We start from the raw sequence: 17,203 nt of genomic DNA, 5'->3' as shown, positions 1-17,203 counted from the left end.
AGAGGAACTAGGGAGGCTAATCGCCGGAGCGCCAGAATCGCAGCCAAACAATTAGCTGATTAGGTCTGCTTCCCTTGGAAAATTCTAAGGAGTCATGCATCTGGACAGAGTTAGGTTTCACTTCTAGTTCTCCAGGGAAAGTGTTCTTCTGGCGGGAAACGAGACCCTATTTAGGTGTTTTGCCGCGAAGGAAACCTTGCAGAGTCAACTCGTCAGCTTGAGGAGTGAGATCGTGTGTGGACTACGCAACTCCAGTTCCTTGTTTCCGGGACCAAGTTCCAAGCCTGCCTTGTTCCCTAGACCTCGCCACGGACCTTGTTCTTGCTTCTTGTTTGCCTCATATCAAGTCTTGTTTAGCCAAGTATCTAGTTTGTTTTCCAGCCTTGTTGTCAAGCTTCAATGGACTAAAAGACCTTGTCATCTCCCCACACTATTGCTTGGCAAAGTGTGTGTTTCGGTTATTGGATTATAACTTTGGACTTTAATATCACATATTGGACATTATTTTCCTGGACTATATTTGACCTTTCCTGAAAGGTCTACTTCTGAACTATATTCTTCACTTGTTTTTATTGACTTTATATATTCCTATAATAAAGATATTAGATAGAATCCGGCCTCTGTGCATGGTTATTGGTGTTCTGTAGCCTGTAGGCTTGATCGATCCATGAAAAATTTGATTCTAAACTCGTTTCAAAACTAGAGGGGGCAGTTTTTCGTTTTTGTTGCTAATAACGAATTTGGCCCCCAAAATTTTTCAAAATTAACGAAAATTCGTTATTTTCTAAATTAATTCGTTAATGGCGGACGCGCATGCGCGGTGGCCCAAAAACAGCCCGAGGGGGGGGACTTAGGGGGCTCTCCCGCCCTCATTTTTTGAGTGATCTTCTACAAACTTGGTACAGTGGTAGAACACATTTAACACTGATAGCTCACCAAAATGTGGAACGTTTCCCTTATCCTCTGATTTTTGGCAAATTTTCATAGCTTTTATAATAAACCATTTTTTAATAATTGCAGAAATCTGTTCCTGGTTTGAAAGTCTTATTTCCTGTTAAATTGGGTTGTCTTTACTGTGAAAGTCATTGTTCTACTTCAGAAACTTTGTTTTTGTGGCTGAAACTTTGTTAAATTGGTGTGTGTGTGATATATACTGTGTATAGTCCCTGCTTGTGTGTGTGTGTGTGTGTGTGTGTGTGTGTGTGTGTGTATAGGTAAAGGTAAAGGTATCCCTTGACATTAAGTTCAGTCATGTCTGACTCTGGGGGTTGGTGCTCATCTCCATTTCTAAGCCCAAGAGCCAGTGTTGTCCATAGACACCTCCAAGGTCATGTGGCCGGCATGACTACATGGAGTGCCATTACCTTCCCAGAAACACCCAGAAAATGGGAATTCCAGACAGGAAACAATCAGGGCCAGCTAATACCTCCCAACAAAGGATTCCCCCAGGTAGGAAGCAGCCAGGCTTTGAAGCTGCAAGGCTATTCAATGCTAATCAAGGTGACCAATTGCAACATTCACACTTGCCTCCCACAGACAAGAGTTCTTTCTCCCACCCTGGACCTTCCACAGATATATAAACCCCACTTGCCTAGCTTCGCACAGACGTCAAAACCTCTATGTCTGCCACAGATGTGGGTGAAACGTCAGGAGAGAATGCTTCTGGCACATGGCCATAGAGCCCGGAATACATACCACAACAGTGTGATCCCGGCCATGAAAGCTTTCGACAACACAACCACAGTATCCATTCAAGTTCATGTAGCGTGGTATGGACTGGAGACCTGTATTGGGGGGAGGGAGGGTGCGAATCTGGGAGCAGCCGAGGACGGGCCTGGCCCACACCCCCTCGCATCCCGGGCCTCTTCCTCCTCACCGCCGGGCCCCTCTCGGTCTCTCCAGGCCTGAGCTGAGGCGAGGCGGCGGCGGCGGCCATTTCCCCCCTCCGTCTTCCTCCTCCTCCTCGGCCTCCTTCCCCCTCGCCCCCTTCCATTGGCTGAGCCTCCCATTGGCTGAGGGGCAAAAGGAAAGGAGTTTGGGTGATTTGCAAAAGCTTTTTTTTCTTAACGAAAAAAACGAAGAAATAAGAAAAAACGGCCTCTCGCGATTCGAAACCGCGATATCCAGACGTGTGGACAACCAAGGTTCTATATTGCTTCAAAACAAACGAAAATAACGAATTAATAACGGGTAACGGGAAAATCGAATTATTTGAGCAAGCCTAGTAGCCTGGGTCCTGACAGCCGGCTATGTTTTGCTTGCCTCTGTGGCCCTTGTTTGTCCAGTTGTGGGGATGTCGTGATTGGAAAACTATACGTCACTTCATGAACCTATCCCGCAACAAGGTTTTGCACAAGCTAAATTCGAAAATTATGACCTGTTCACCGACCAAGCATCCACCAATAAAACACTGAAGCCATAGCACACATTGTGGTTTCTTGTTTGCGGACAGGGGGAACATCGGGGCGGTGAGGCTCAGAGAGCCACGTCCCGTGGATGCAGCAAAGAGAAGGCCCCGTTCTTGCGGTAGAAGGTTTCGATGCGGCACTTGGGCGTGGGCGTCACGTGGAGAGTGGCCAGCTTCCCTGCAAGGAAACCAAAACATGGGCATTCACATGTCACCAAAGCGTCCTATGATCTAGTGAACCATCCTTATATGCCTCAAGGCAGAACTTTCCAAACTGTCTCGTGAAACATTAAGTGTGTCGGCTGCAGTGTCCACATGAACATACGAGAGTTGAATGAAAAGTAATGCCTCCACCTTCGTTACTTGGGTTTGGATGGGAATATTTTAATTGTTTCCTTTGTGGAATTTCCAATTTCCCTGCTTTCAGACTGTTGGTCTTTATTTACTGTCCTTGTTTTAGAGATGATATTGTTCTGCATTATTCGATCCAAGTAATTATTTCATATTAAAGTAGAATCTCACTTATCCAACATTCGCTTATCCAATGTTCTGGATTATCCAACGCAGTCTGCCTTTTAGTAGTCAGTGTTTTTGTAGTCAGTGTTTTAAATTCATTGTGATATTTTGATGGTAAATTTGTAAATACAGTAATTACTACATAGCATTACTGCGCATGGAACTACTTTTTCTGTCAAATTTGTTGTATAATATGATGTTTTGGTGCTTAATTTGTATAATGATCACCTAATTCGATGTTTAATCGGCTTTTCCTGAATCCCTTCTTATTATCCAACATATTCACTTATCCAACGTTCTGCCGGCCTGTTTATGTTGGATGAGTGAGACTCTACTGTATATTTATAATCTTATATTATCTGCTTAGAACTGGATTATATGAGGCCCCTTCTACACAGCTGGATAAAGTGCACACTGAAGTGAATTATATGGCAGTGTGGAGTCAAGATAATCCAGTGCAAAGCAGATAATATAAGATTATAAATGGGTTATATAGCTGTGTGGAAGGGCCTTGAGTCTACACTGCCATATAATCCAGTTAAAATCAGATAATCTGTATTTTATAGGTAGTGTGGAAGAGGCCTAAGTGAGGCCTAACTCTGCCTGGGCTGAGTGGGTTGCTAGGAGAGCAAGTGGGCGGAGCTTAGCCTTCTAACTGGCAGCAATTGGATAAAAACAATTATTCCTCTCCCTCTAATTAGGACTTTGTTTTTCTTTTCTTTTTGTTGTATGAACGTAGAGGCATGGATGAGGGGTTGTGCTGCCAAGTTTAGTGTTTCTGGGGTGTGTAGTTTTGTTGTTTTGTCCTAGGCCGAAATTTCATTACCCTTTTATATATATAGATAGTGTTGGAAGAGACCCCAAAATAACTTCCAATCCAGCCGGCTGCCATCCGTGAACACCCAATCCAAGCCTTCCTGACAGATGGTCATTGAGCCTATTTCAAGGTCTGGAAACCTTGGATCCCTCAGAAGAGCAGCGTAAAGAGCTGGAGATGTTTAGCTTGGAGAAGAGAAGGCTGGTGAAATATTTGAAAGGAGATCACGTTAAGGGTGGAGACGGCTTATTTTCTGCTTCTCCAGAGTCTGGAAAACAATGGAGCAATAGATTCAAATGGCAGAAATAGAGGTTCCACCTAAACTTTAGGAAGAAGATCTTCACAATTAGAGCCGTTCAACAAATTCTTGCATGGAAGAAAGGGATGGTCTTTATAGTCTCTTCCAACTCTACAATTCTATGATAATTTATTAACTCACTCCTATCACACAGCCCAACAAAAAGAAAATCTTGATGTCGTACTTTTTACGCCTATTCCTGGGTTCATACAACAAAAAGAAAAATAAAGTCCTAATTAGAGGGAGAGGAATAATTGTTTTTATCCAATTGCTGCCAGTTAGAAGGCTAAGCTCCGCCCACTTGCTCTCCTAGCAACCCACTCAGCTCAGGGGACAGGCAGAGTTAGGCCTCACTTAGGCCTCTTCCACACTGCCTATTAAATACAGATTATCTATGAATTAGTCTCCAGTGTTAATATTGTATGTTTTATGTTGATTTTAACAATTGTTTTTACTGTAATTGATGTTTTTATTGGATAACTGTTTTATTGCTGTGTTTTGATATTTGATTGTTTTATCGGGCAAGGCCCCATGTAAGCCGCCCCAAGTCCCTTCGGGCCCCGATTCAGAAAATTGCATTGGATAGACCACATCAGCTCTAGTTTCTTAGATATTTTTATCCTGGTTTTCTATGGGTGAATAGATGGCTACTGGTAGATGTACTGTGTCTTAAAAACTGGAGTTGATGGGGGGAAACTGGTGCCATTTTTCGAATCAAGATACTGTTTGGTTATCCGGGCGGAGGCCACAAGAGGGTGCTAGAGAGAGAAGGACAGTTCATTTTAGGGGAAGGGAGAGTTGAAGGAGGAAAACCATTTCCTCCGTTTTCGCTGGTTATTCCCTCTTCCCATTATTATTATTATTATTATTATTATTATTATTATTATTATTATTATTATTATTATTATGACACAGCAAACAAGATAGACATGCTGGATTTCGTATCACAAAATCACAAGTCAAACACTTCCCAAGTGTCTAGGACTGTGTGATGTATTTTCGGATGATGCGTGCAGATCCCAGCAGGGTGGCCTTTTGCAGTTAGCAGATCGTAATTTTGTCAATGTCTTTTGTTTCCAAATGCCAGCTGAGATCTTTTGGCATGGCACCCAATGTGCCGATCACCTGCACTGGTTTCTGCCAGAGTCTTTGCAGTTCAATCTTGAGGTCCTGATAACGGCTGAGTTTTTCCTGTTGTTTTTTGTCAATGCGATTGTCACCTGGGATGGCGACATCAATGATCCGAACCTTTTTTTTCCCACAACTGTGATGTCTGGTGTGTTGTGTTCCAGAACTTTGTCAGTCTGGATTCGGAAGTCCCACAGTATCTTTGCATGCTCATATTCCAATACTTTTGCAGGTTTGTGATCCCACCAGTTCTTTTCTGCTGGGAAGTGGTACTTGAGGCATAAGTTCCAATGAATCATTTGGGCCACATAGTTGTGCCTCTGTTTGTAGGCTGTCTATGCAATTTTCTTACAGCAGCTGAGGAGATGATCCATGGTTTCGTCGGTTTCCTTGCACAGTCTTCATTTTGGGTCATCAGCTGATTTTTCGATCTTGGCCTGAATGGCCTTTGTCCTGATGTCTTGCTCCTGGGCTGCAAGGATCAGGCCCTCTGTCTCCTTCTTCAGGGTCCCATTCGTGAGCCAGAGCCAGGTCTTCTATTATTATTATTATTATTATTATTATTATTATTATTATTATTATTAATTGCCTTTGTTCTGATGTCTTGCTCCTGGTCTGCAAGGATCAGGCCTTCTGTCTCCTTCTTCAGGGTCCCATTCGTGAGCCAGAGCCAGGTCTTCTATTATTATTATTATTATTATTATTATTATTATTATTATTAATTGCCTTTGTTCTGATGTCTTGCTCCTGGGCTGCAAGGATCAGGCCTTCTGTCTCCTTCTTCAGGGTCCCATTCGTGAGCCAGAGCCAGGTCTTCTATTATTATTATTATTATTATTATTATTATTATTATTATTATTATTATTATTAATTGCCTTTGTTCTGATGTCTTGCTCCTGGGCTGCAAGGATCAGGCCTTCTGTCTCCTTCTTCAGGGTCTCATTCGTGAGCCAGAGCCAGGTCTTCTATTATTATTATTATTATTATTATTATTATTATTATTATTATTATTAATGGCCTTTGTCCTGATGTCTTGCTCCTGGACTGCAAGGATCAGGCCTTCTGTCTCCTTCTTCAGGGTCCCATTCGTGAGCCACAGCCAGGTCTTCTCCTTATCAGCTTTTCCTTCAATTTTGTCAAGGAACTTTCCATGCAATGTTTTGTTGTGCCAGCTGTCAGCTCTAGTTTGTAGTGCGGTTTTCTTGTACTGATGTTTTGTCTGCTGTGCTATTATTATTATTATTATTATTATTGACACAACGACGTTGTATGACACAGCAAACAAGATAGATATGCTGGATTTCGTTTCACAAAACCACCACAAGTCGAACACTTCCCAAGTGTCTAGGACTGTTATTATTATTATTATTATTATTATTATTATTATTATTATTATTATTACAGGAAAATGGTTTAACTCCTTCAACCCACCCTCCACCCCGTAAAATGGACTATCCTTCTCTCTAGCACCCTCTTGTGGCCTCCGCCCAGATAATGGAACAGTACCCGAATCAAATAAAGGGCGTTTGAAAAAGGACTCACTAGTTTTAATGTAAATTACATTAAAACTAGGGCGTTTTCAAACACCCTGTATATCCAGAAACTGGGCTAGCATTTGAGTCACCAAGGTGTGTGTTGGCCAGTGTAGTTTTTCATTATTTTGCAAGTCTGCGAGTGCTAGCTTTCCTTCACTGTCACTTCTGCTTTGGAGTGTGAATGTGAATCGAAAGCTGTTGCTCGTACATTGGCCCTTGATACGGGACTCCCTTCCCAGGTTGTGATGACCCATGGGCCTTGTAGTCCTGCTCAGGACATTGTAATTCCTGATGAAGATGAAAACTTGGGTTTTTTACCTTCCCAGTCTGAACTGGATTCCTCTCTGCCAGATCTTTCCCAGGCAGATCTGGGAACCTTGCACCTGCAAGAAAGTTGTCTCCCAGAAGTATGTCAAACAAGCCCAGAGCCTACTTCTCCCGTATTCTTGCGCCGGGAGTTTTGTAAACAACAGAGAAGTTTGGTTTCAGCTTCGCGCAGGAGTGCGAGGATTGCAGCTAAGAATGTGGCCAATTAAGACTGCTTCTCGTGAGAATCTTTGGGGAGTCTCACATCTGGTCTCAGAGTTAGCTTTCGGTTCTGATTCCCAGAGAACTGCTTCGGCGGGAAGCTAGACTCTATTTAGGTGTTTTACCCGCGTAGTAACTTCGCGGAGTCAATTCGTCAGCCTACGGAGCGAGTTGTGTCTGGACAGCGCGCTCCGGTTCAAGCCTCGCTCCTGCTCAAGCCTTGCCTTGCTATCCAGCCTTCGCCTTGCTTCCCAGCCTTTGTTTATCTACGGACTTTGCCTTGTTTCCCAGGATTAATCCTTGCCTTGTTCCACGGATTTATCAAGTTATTCCACGGACCTTGTTCTTGTTCTTAGTTACCTTGTTCCACGTTCAAGCCTTGTTTCAAGTATCAAGTTATTTCCTAGCCTCGCTCAAGTTTCATGGACTAAAGGACCTTGTCATCTCCCCTCACTTTGCTTGGCAAAGTGAGTGTTTCGGTTATTGGATTACAACTTTGGACCTTAATATTTCTTATTGGACATTGCTTTTTTGGACTAATTCTGACCTTTCCTGGAAGGTCTAATTCTGGACTATTTTCTACACTTGTTTTTATTAACTTTATATATTCCTACAATAAAGACATTAGATAGATTCTGGCCTCTGTGTATGGTTATTGGTGCTCTGCAGCCTGGGTCGTGACAGTTTGACTCCGCCACCCTAAGCACCAATTAACCTCGGCCAGAATGTCTACCGGAACCGTACCTGGGCCGAGCGGCCAGCCGATTACCTACACCATCGACAAGGAAGAGGTGGACCGAATCCGTGATAAGCTCAATGCACAGGATGGAGAAATAAGGGGTTTGAAGGAACGCGGAGTTCGTCTTCCGGCCATGGCGTTGCCAACCAAGTTTACTGGAGAAGCTTCTAAGGTTCATGTCTTCCGTCGCCAATGTCAAGCTTATCTGGAGGCCCGTGCTGCCGAGTTTCCCCAAGAAGACATCAAAGTGGCATGGGTTTACAGTCTTCTAGACGGGCCAGCGGCCAGCTGGGCGACGGCACTGTTCGACCAAGCCTCTCCACACCTAAGATCAGCGCAACACTTCTTGGACCACCTCAAGGAGACTTGGGGAATCGAGGACAATTTGGAGGCAGCCGGTCACAAACTCCGTCGCCTTTTCCAAGGAGACAGACCTATGTCTCAGTATATAGCCGAGTTCCGAGTGCTGGCCCACAACACCGGCTGGAACGATGTAGCCCTCAGGGGACAATTCCGGGAGGGTCTCAACATTGAAATGCTGGAAGAAATCTCCAAGGTGGATCCTCCCCAGACCCTCGAGGCACTCATTGATCAATGTTTACGGGCTGAAGTCATGATTGCCAACAGGAAACAGTGGGTTCGAGGCCAGGGCAGTAGAGCCGGGGCAAAACCCCCCGCTCCCGCCAGCGTTCAGCCACGTCCGGTGTGGAGACCCCCACCGCCAACCCCATACCCCAGAGGAGGCGAGGAGGTGCCGATGCAGTTGGGCAATGTGCGTCCCAGACTAGATGCCGCCGAGAAGGCCCGTCGTCAACGCTTAAACCTCTGCTGGTACTGCGGGAACGGGGGCCACTTCGCCAGAGAGTGCCCAGCCAAAGGGAAGCCTGCCGCCCGTCTTGCGGCGGCGTCCTCCACGGAGACGAAGGCGTCTGAGCCGACTGGCACACAGCCGGCGGGGGAAGCCAACGACCGGGTGTAGAGAGGCTCGCCAACCCGGTCAAAAAATCCATCCAAGAGCCGCCAACCGGGGTCCTGTTCCTTCTCGTGGTCACATTATGGTCAGCAAAAAGGGGACCCGTCATGATCCACGCCATGATAGACTCTGGAGCTACCAACAATTTCATCGATAGAGAGTATGCCGACTCTCTGGGATTACAATATCATGATTTCAAGAATGCCCGTGTGGTGCAAGCCATAGACGGCCGTCCCCTCAAGACGGGCCCCGTAAGTCAGTGGTCGGAACCCACCAGGATGTGGATAAGGGAACATATGGAAGAGATTTCCTTCTTTGTTACCGAGGTCCCCCATTTCCCTGTGATTTTGGGAATTCCATGGCTGACTCTCCACGACCCTAACATCTCCTGGTCCAACAGAGAACTGCAGTTTGCTTCACCGTACTGCCAAAACCATTGCCTCGTAGCCAAGGTATGCCATGCCACAGACACCGAGCCCATCATCACCTTGCCAAAGAAGTACTCTGAGTATTGGGATGTATTCAATGAGAAGGAAGCCGAAAAATTACCCCCACATAGACCTTATGACTGTGCCATTGACTTGGTGGAGGGGGCCCCGATCCCGCGAGGGCATCTCTACTCCCTGACTGAACCAGAGCAAGAAGCTCTCAGGGAATTCCTAGAGACAAACCTTCGCAAGGGATTCATCAGACCCTCTCAATCCCCAGCCGCCTCCCCAGTGATGTTTGTGAAGAAGAAGTCAGGGGAACTACGCTTGGTGGTGGACTACAGAGCATTGAACAATATCACCAAGCGGAACAGCTATCCCCTGCCCTTAATCTCGGATCTACTGGATCGGCTTCGAGGAGCCAAGGTTTACACCAAGCTGGATCTTCGGGGGGCTTACAACTTAGTTCGCATCAGGGAAGGGGACGAGTGGAAGACCGCCTTCCAGACCAAATTCGGATTATTTGAGTCCCGAGTTATGAATTTCGGTTTATGCGGAGCCCCCGCAACGTTCCAGCATTTTGTCAATGACATTTTTCAGGACTATCTAGACAGGTTCTTGATAATCTACCTGGACGATTTTTTGGTGTTTTCCAGATCACAATCAGAACATGAGAACCACGTCAAAATGGTGTTACAACGATTGCGGGATCATGGACTTTATGCCAAGCTGGAAAAATGCGCTTTTGATCTACAAGAGGTAGATTTCCTTGGTTACCGCATCTCGCCTCTAGGGCTTTCCATGGATCCAGCCAAAGTTTCAGCAGTATTGGAATGGCGGGCGCCAACTAACAAGAAAGAGGTGCAGCGTTTCTTGGGGTTCGCGAACTACTACCGCAAGTTCATTCCAGATTTTGCCCGCTGGTCCGACCCCATCACTAGCTGCATCCGTGGAAAGCAGCCTTTCCGCTGGACTGATCAAGCAGAGAAAGGGTTCCAGCAACTAAAGAAACTATTCACCTCCCAGCCAATTCTACAGCACCCAAATCCTGGAACCCCTTTTGTGGTGCAAGCGGACGCCTCTGATGTGGCAATTGGGGCTGTACTCTTACAACCGGTGGGAGATCACCTCCACCCCTGTGCCTTTTATTCTCGTCAACTAACCACACCAGAGAGGAATTACACCATTTGGGAAAAAGAACTACTGGCCATAAAGGCAGCCTTTGAAACTTGGAGACATTGGCTAGAAGGGGCCAAATTTCCCATTGAAGTCCACACTGATCATCGTAATCTAGAACATCTAAGAACTGCCCGCAAACTAAATCAGAGGCAGCAACGTTGGGCTTTATTCTTTGAACGTTTCAACTTCCAGATCCATTATGTGACCCCAGCCCAAACCAAGCAAGCAGACGCCCTGTCACGTAAACCGGAATACGCTGCAGGACGCAAGGAGACCTTTGAATCCCAACTGCTACAACCTGAGAACTTTGCCACGCTCACGGTGGGGAACACCAAATCCATTCCCATTGGTTCAACTTCCCCTACTCCAGGACCCATCTGTGCTCAAGAAATCAGGGCTAGTCAGCAAGCAGATGCCTGGGCGCAGGACCAACTTCGCCAAGGTCTGCATTTCCCCTTTTCGCTTAAAGATGGGCTGCTCTGCTATAGAAATCATGTCTATATCCCACCCGGACCGGGCAGGGAAAAAGCGCTTCGTCTGTGTCATGACTGCAAACCAGCAGGACACTTCGGACTATTTAAAACTATGCATTTGATCCTAAGGGATTTTTGGTGGCCCAAGATCCGCAAGGATGTGGAAAAATATGTCAACACCTGCCCAGTATGCCAGCGCTCCAAGATACGAAGGGAGAAGCCCTCAGGGCTTTTACACCCCCTTCCTACCCCATCTCGCCCATGGGAAATAATTTCCGCGGATTTCATCACTGACCTACCACCTTCCTGTGGATTCACCACGATCTTAGTGGTGGTGGACCTATTCACCAAGTTAGCCCATTTCATTCCCTGCGAAGGCCTCCCCACGGCCAAGGAAACTGCGGATCTATTTCTTCAACATGTCTTCAGACTACATGGATTGCCCAAGAGTTTAGTCACAGACCGTGGATCTCAATTCACCTCTCGTTTTTGGAAAGCACTACAAAAACTATTGGGCATAGACTCTCGCTTATCTTCAGCTCATCATCCCCAAACAGATGGGCAAACGGAGCGCACCAATGCCACTTTGGAGCAGTATCTTCGCTGTTATGTAAACTATCAACAGGACAATTGGGCTTCTCTGTTACCATTGTCTGAGTTTGCCTACAACAATGGAGTTCAAGCTTCTACAAAAGAAACGCCGTTCTTTGCTAACTACGGCTTCCATCCACGTTTCTTTCCCCCTGTCATTGAAACTTCAGAGGTTCCCGCAGCAGAGGATTGGCTGCAGGAACTCACAGCGGTGCAACAACTTTTGCTCCAGCAACTGGACCAAGCCAAGGAGGACTATAAACGCCACGCTGACAAACATCGCCAGCCGGGCCCCGAAATCAAGGTAGGAGATCGGGTTTTCCTGTCCACTCGCTTTCTGCCCTCCCACCGCCCTTGCCGGAAGTTAGATGCCCGTTTCATTGGCCCCTATCCAGTGGTGGCGCAATTAAACCCCGTGACTTTCAAACTCCAACTTCCGCGTTCAATGCGCATTCACCCAGTGTTTCACCGTTCCCTGCTCCTTCCGGCGGATGGTGTGCGTCCTGATACAGACCAACCGGCCCCCCCTCCTGTTTTGATGAATGGGGAGGAGGAGTTCGAGGTTGAGGACATTTTGGATTCTCGCTTTCACCGCCGCCGCCTACAATATCTCATTGACTGGGTGGGTTTTGGCCCTGAGGAACGCTCCTGGGAAGACGCCTCCACAGTCCATGCTCCTGATCTAACCCGTCGCTTTCATCAGACCTATCCCACCAAACCGCGACCTCGCGCCTCGGGGAGAGGGCCCCAGTTTGGGAGGGGCCTTGAGGAGGGGGATAGTGTGATGACCCATGGGCCTTGTAGTCCTGCTCAGGACATTGTAATTCCTGATGAAGATGAAAACTTGGGTTTTTTACCTTCCCAGTCTGAACTGGATTCCTCTCTGCCAGATCTTTCCCAGGCAGATCTGGGAACCTTGCACCTGCAAGAAAGTTGTCTCCCAGAAGTATGTCAAACAAGCCCAGAGCCTACTTCTCCCGTATTCTTGCGCCGGGAGTTTTGTAAACAACAGAGAAGTTTGGTTTCAGCTTCGCGCAGGAGTGCGAGGATTGCAGCTAAGAATGTGGCCAATTAAGACTGCTTCTCGTGAGAATCTTTGGGGAGTCTCACATCTGGTCTCAGAGTTAGCTTTCGGTTCTGATTCCCAGAGAACTGCTTCGGCGGGAAGCTAGACTCTATTTAGGTGTTTTACCCGCGTAGTAACTTCGCGGAGTCAATTCGTCAGCCTACGGAGCGAGTTGTGTCTGGACAGCGCGCTCCGGTTCAAGCCTCGCTCCTGCTCAAGCCTTGCCTTGCTATCCAGCCTTCGCCTTGCTTCCCAGCCTTTGTTTATCTACGGACTTTGCCTTGTTTCCCAGGATTAATCCTTGCCTTGTTCCACGGATTTATCAAGTTATTCCACGGACCTTGTTCTTGTTCTTAGTTACCTTGTTCCACGTTCAAGCCTTGTTTCAAGTATCAAGTTATTTCCTAGCCTCGCTCAAGTTTCATGGACTAAAGGACCTTGTCATCTCCCCTCACTTTGCTTGGCAAAGTGAGTGTTTCGGTTATTGGATTACAACTTTGGACCTTAATATTTCTTATTGGACATTGCTTTTTTGGACTAATTCTGACCTTTCCTGGAAGGTCTAATTCTGGACTATTTTCTACACTTGTTTTTATTAACTTTATATATTCCTACAATAAAGACATTAGATAGATTCTGGCCTCTGTGTATGGTTATTGGTGCTCTGCAGCCTGGGTCGTGACACAGGTGTTGAAAGAGACCCTCCACTCACCCATCTGCCACCCATAATTGAAGCTGGTGGTGACCGGGAAGGTGTACTTGTCCTCCGGGTTGAGGAGGAGCCGAGTCTTCAGGTAGCGGTGGCGGCCCTCGTCCTCGTGCGAGATGCCCTGGTAGATGAGGGCCCGCACTTCCCGAGACACGGGCTTCATCTCGGCCTCCAGGATCAGAGTGTCCAGGCCGGTCAAGTCGCGCTCCCTGGCCGGCTCTGCCGGGGACGAAGGCGGCGGAGGGGGAGACTTGGGCTTCACGGGCGGAGGAGCCTTGACCGAGGGCAGCCGGAGGGTGTTGTCCGCCGCCCGCTGGTGCCGCTCCCGCTGGCTCAGCTGCTTGGCCTTGACGATGGCCCCATACTTCTGGTGCCACTTGAACCGCAAGATCATCTCCTTCTGGTACTCCTCCTTCCAGAAGTTCTGCTGGAGCGAGTCCATGTTCGAGACCCGCGCCATGGCTGGACAGGATCCGGCTCAACTAATCCGAGAAGTGCCTTCTCCCGCAAGGGACCAAGCCGGCAACGATAGAAAGCCTTTGAGGCTTCCTGGTGGCCACCAAGATTTGAGTAGCCATTACATCACAGTAACCTCAGGAGACTCTTATGAGGTCACAAGCCAGTAATCTGTCCTCTTCCTCCAGCAATAAATGGTGGAGACAAAGCACACTGACCTATGAGAAAATGAACCGCAGAGTTACGAGTTGGGTCGATACAGGGAATGCCGTGGATGTAGCGTACCTGGATTTCAGTAAGGCCTTCGACAAAGTCCCCCACGACCTTCTGGCAAACAAACTAGTAAAATGTGGGCTAGACAAAACTACGGTTAGGTGGATCTGTAATTGGCTAAGCGAACGAACCCAAAGGGTGATTCTCACCAATGCGTCGTCTTCATCATGGAAAGAAGTGACAAGTGGAGTGCCGCAGGGCTCCGTCCTGGGCCCGGTTCTGTTCAACATCTTTATTAACGACTTAGACGAAGGGTTAGAAGGCACGATCATCAAGTTTGCAGACGACACCAAATTGAGAGGGATAGCTAACACTCCAGAAGACAGGAGCAGAATTCAAAACGATCTTGACAGACTAGAGAGATGATTGGCCAAAACTCACAAAATGAAGTTCAACAGGGACAAATGCAAGAGACTTCACTTCGGCAGAAAAAATGGAATGCAAAGAGACAGAATGGGGGACGATGCCTGGCTTGACAGCAGTGTGTGCGAAAAAGACCTTGGAGTCCTCGTGGACAACAAGTTAAACATGAGCCTACAATGTGATGCGGCTGCTAAAAAAGCCAATGGGATTCTGTCCTGCATCAAGAGGGGAATAGCGTCTAGATCCAGGGAAGTCCTGCTCCCCCTTATTCTATTCTGCCTTGGTCAGACCACACCTGGAATCACACTGTGTCCAGTTTTGGGCACCGCAGTTGAAGAGAGATGTTGACAAGCTGGAAAGCGTCCAGAGGAGGGCGACTAAAATGATGAAGGGTCTGGAGAACAAGCCCTATGAGGAGCGGCTTAAAGAGCTGGGCATGTTTAGCCTGCAGAAGAGAAGGCTGAGATGAGACATGATAGCCATGTACAAATAAGGGAAGGGAAGTCATAGGGAGGAGGGAGGGAGCTTGTTTTCTGCTGCCCTGCAGACTAGGACACGGAACAATGGCTTCAAACTACAGGAAAGGAAAGAGATTCCACCTGAACATCAGGAAGAACTTCCTCACTGTGAGAAGGGCTGTTCAACAGTGGAACTCTCTTCCCCGGGCCGTGGTGGAGGCTCCTTCTTTGGAGGCTTTTAAGCAGAGGCTGGATGGCCATCTGTCGGGGGTGCTTTGAATGCGATTTCCTGCTTCTTGGCAGAATGGGGTTGGACTGGATGGCCCGTGAGGTCTCTTCCAACTCTACTATTCTATGATTCTATGATTCTAGGTAAAGGATGGATGAAACCTGGAATGTGAAAAGGATCTAGGAGGAGAAGAATGGAACCCAGATCTCTACAATCCTGCACAACACAGATGCAGCATTAACACACACACACACACACACACACTTTCATATGGAATAATACCACTTTTAGTAAGGCTGCTAGGACACCTTTAAATGGCAGACAGTCATAGCCAGAGACAAAACAGCAAGCACAAATATGCCCACCAGGGCAGTACCTATCGATCTACTCACATTTGTATGTTTTCAAACTGTTAGGTTGGCAGACACTGGGGCTAACAGCGGGAGCTCACCCCCTCTCCCCAGATTCGAACCACCAACCTTTCGGTCAGCAAGTTCAGAATCTCAGTGGTATAACCCGCTGTGCCACTTTGGGTTCCTTACATCTACACACACACATATATATATACAGAAACATATTATCTTCATAATTGTATTATTTTACTTTGTTTAATAATGTGTATTATGTTGTTATGTAATGTTTGTGTTGCTTTTATGACTGTAAACCGCCCTGAGTCCCATCCGGGAGATAGGGCGGTATATAAATAATTTTTTATTATCATTATTATTATTATTCATCTATATTCCCCCCACCCTCTCTCTCTACATATATACATACTAGCTGTGCCCGGCCACGCGTTGCTGTGGCGTTGTCTGGTGATGTTGGTGAGAACTTGTTGAGGTAGTGGTGGTATTGAATGTCTGTTGTATGGTTGTCTTTATGTTTAGTATGCATTTGGTTGTGTTCTGTTAAAGTGGTGAGGGTAGAGGGGGTCTATGTCCCTGTGTAGTATTGTATAGTATTTTTACGTTGTCCATTTGTTGTGAATGCTTGGATTGTGTCCTGCTGCATAGTAGAAAGGGTTGGGCTGGATGGCCCTTAGGGGTCTCTCCAAACTCTTGTGCCTGTCCCCTGGGCTGAGTAGGTTGGTAGGAGACCAAGTGGGCAGAACTTAGCCTTGGATAAAAACAATTATTCATCTCCCTCTAATTAGGACTTTATTTTTCTTCTTTTTGTTGTATCAACCTGGAGCCGTGGATGATGGGTTGTGTTGTCAAATTTCAAGGTTGGGGGGCCTGTACTTTTGTTGTTTTGTCCGCTGCCCTGATGCCATCACTCTTTTATATATATAGATATACATATAGACACATATACCCTGAGTTGCCCAGTTTGCATTTTCTTTGTTGCTCTTTCTTTCCCTCCTTTCCCTCGTGCACCTTCTCCCTCTTTTCTTCCCTTACTTTCCCTCCAACACCTTTCCCCGTCTTTTCGTTTTTCATTCTCCGCCTTCCTTTGACTTCCCTTCTTTTCCTTTCTTCCGTCACTTCTTTCATCCCTTTTCCCTTCCTTTCTCTTCCCTTCTTTCCTTCCCCTCATACCCTTTCCTCTTTCCTTTCTCTTCCTTCCCTCCTTTTTCTTCCTTCTTCCTTTCCTTTCCCTTCTTTTTCTCCTTCCTTCCCCACTTTCCCTCAAACAAGTTGCCAAGCCACAATCAACCCTGTTTGTTCCTTTTCTTTCTCACCCTCTGGCCCCAAAAGCAGCTACATTTTTTAATTCCAATCCCTCAATTATTTTAAATTGGGACAATGAAAGGTCTGTGTTTAGTTTGGTCCAGATCCATCAAGCCAAATCAACAAATTGACAAACCAGCATACATGCATCCTTTACTTGTACAGTAGAGTCTCACTTATCCAACGTAAACGGGCCGGAAGAACGTTGGATAAGCAAATATGTTGGATAATAAGGAGAGATTAAGGAAAAGCCAATAAAACATCAAATTAGGTTATGATTTTACAAATTAAGCACCAAAACATCATGTTATACAACAAATTGGACAGAAAAAGTAGTTCGATACACAGTAATGCTATGTAGTAATTA

The 17,203-nt window shown here is 46.5% G+C and overlaps 1 protein-coding gene across 1 annotated transcript; it reads right to left on the bottom strand.

The window, feature by feature from the left end:
- Positions 1-2,423: 2,423 nt before the first annotated feature.
- spmip1 (sperm microtubule inner protein 1) lies at positions 2,424-13,984 on the bottom strand. The gene is made up of 2 exons (XM_062983407.1): positions 13,391-13,984; positions 2,424-2,585 (listed from the first exon to the last, which is right to left on the bottom strand). Exons 1-2 carry the CDS (start codon positions 13,845-13,847, stop codon positions 2,476-2,478), a joined length of 567 nt encoding a protein of 188 aa, XP_062839477.1. The 5' UTR covers positions 13,848-13,984; the 3' UTR covers positions 2,424-2,475.
- Between the last annotated feature and the right edge of the window lie 3,219 nt (positions 13,985-17,203).

This window comes from Anolis carolinensis, chromosome 5 (assembly GCF_035594765.1).
Source record: "Anolis carolinensis isolate JA03-04 chromosome 5, rAnoCar3.1.pri, whole genome shotgun sequence".
Classification (NCBI taxonomy): Eukaryota; Metazoa; Chordata; class Lepidosauria; order Squamata; family Dactyloidae; genus Anolis; species Anolis carolinensis.
The sequence above is the reverse complement of the archived record's forward strand: the minus strand, read 5'-3'. Positions and strand labels throughout refer to the sequence as shown.

Coding starts and splice junctions, on each gene's coding strand:
- spmip1 (XM_062983407.1), bottom strand. CDS start 13,847: ATGGCGCGGGTCTCGAACATGGACTCGCTCCAGCAGAACTTCTGGAAG. Junction 2,586..13,390: donor CAATTATGGGTGGCAGATGG/GTGAGTGGAGGG, acceptor GTTTCCTTGCAG/GGAAGCTGGCCACTCTCCAC.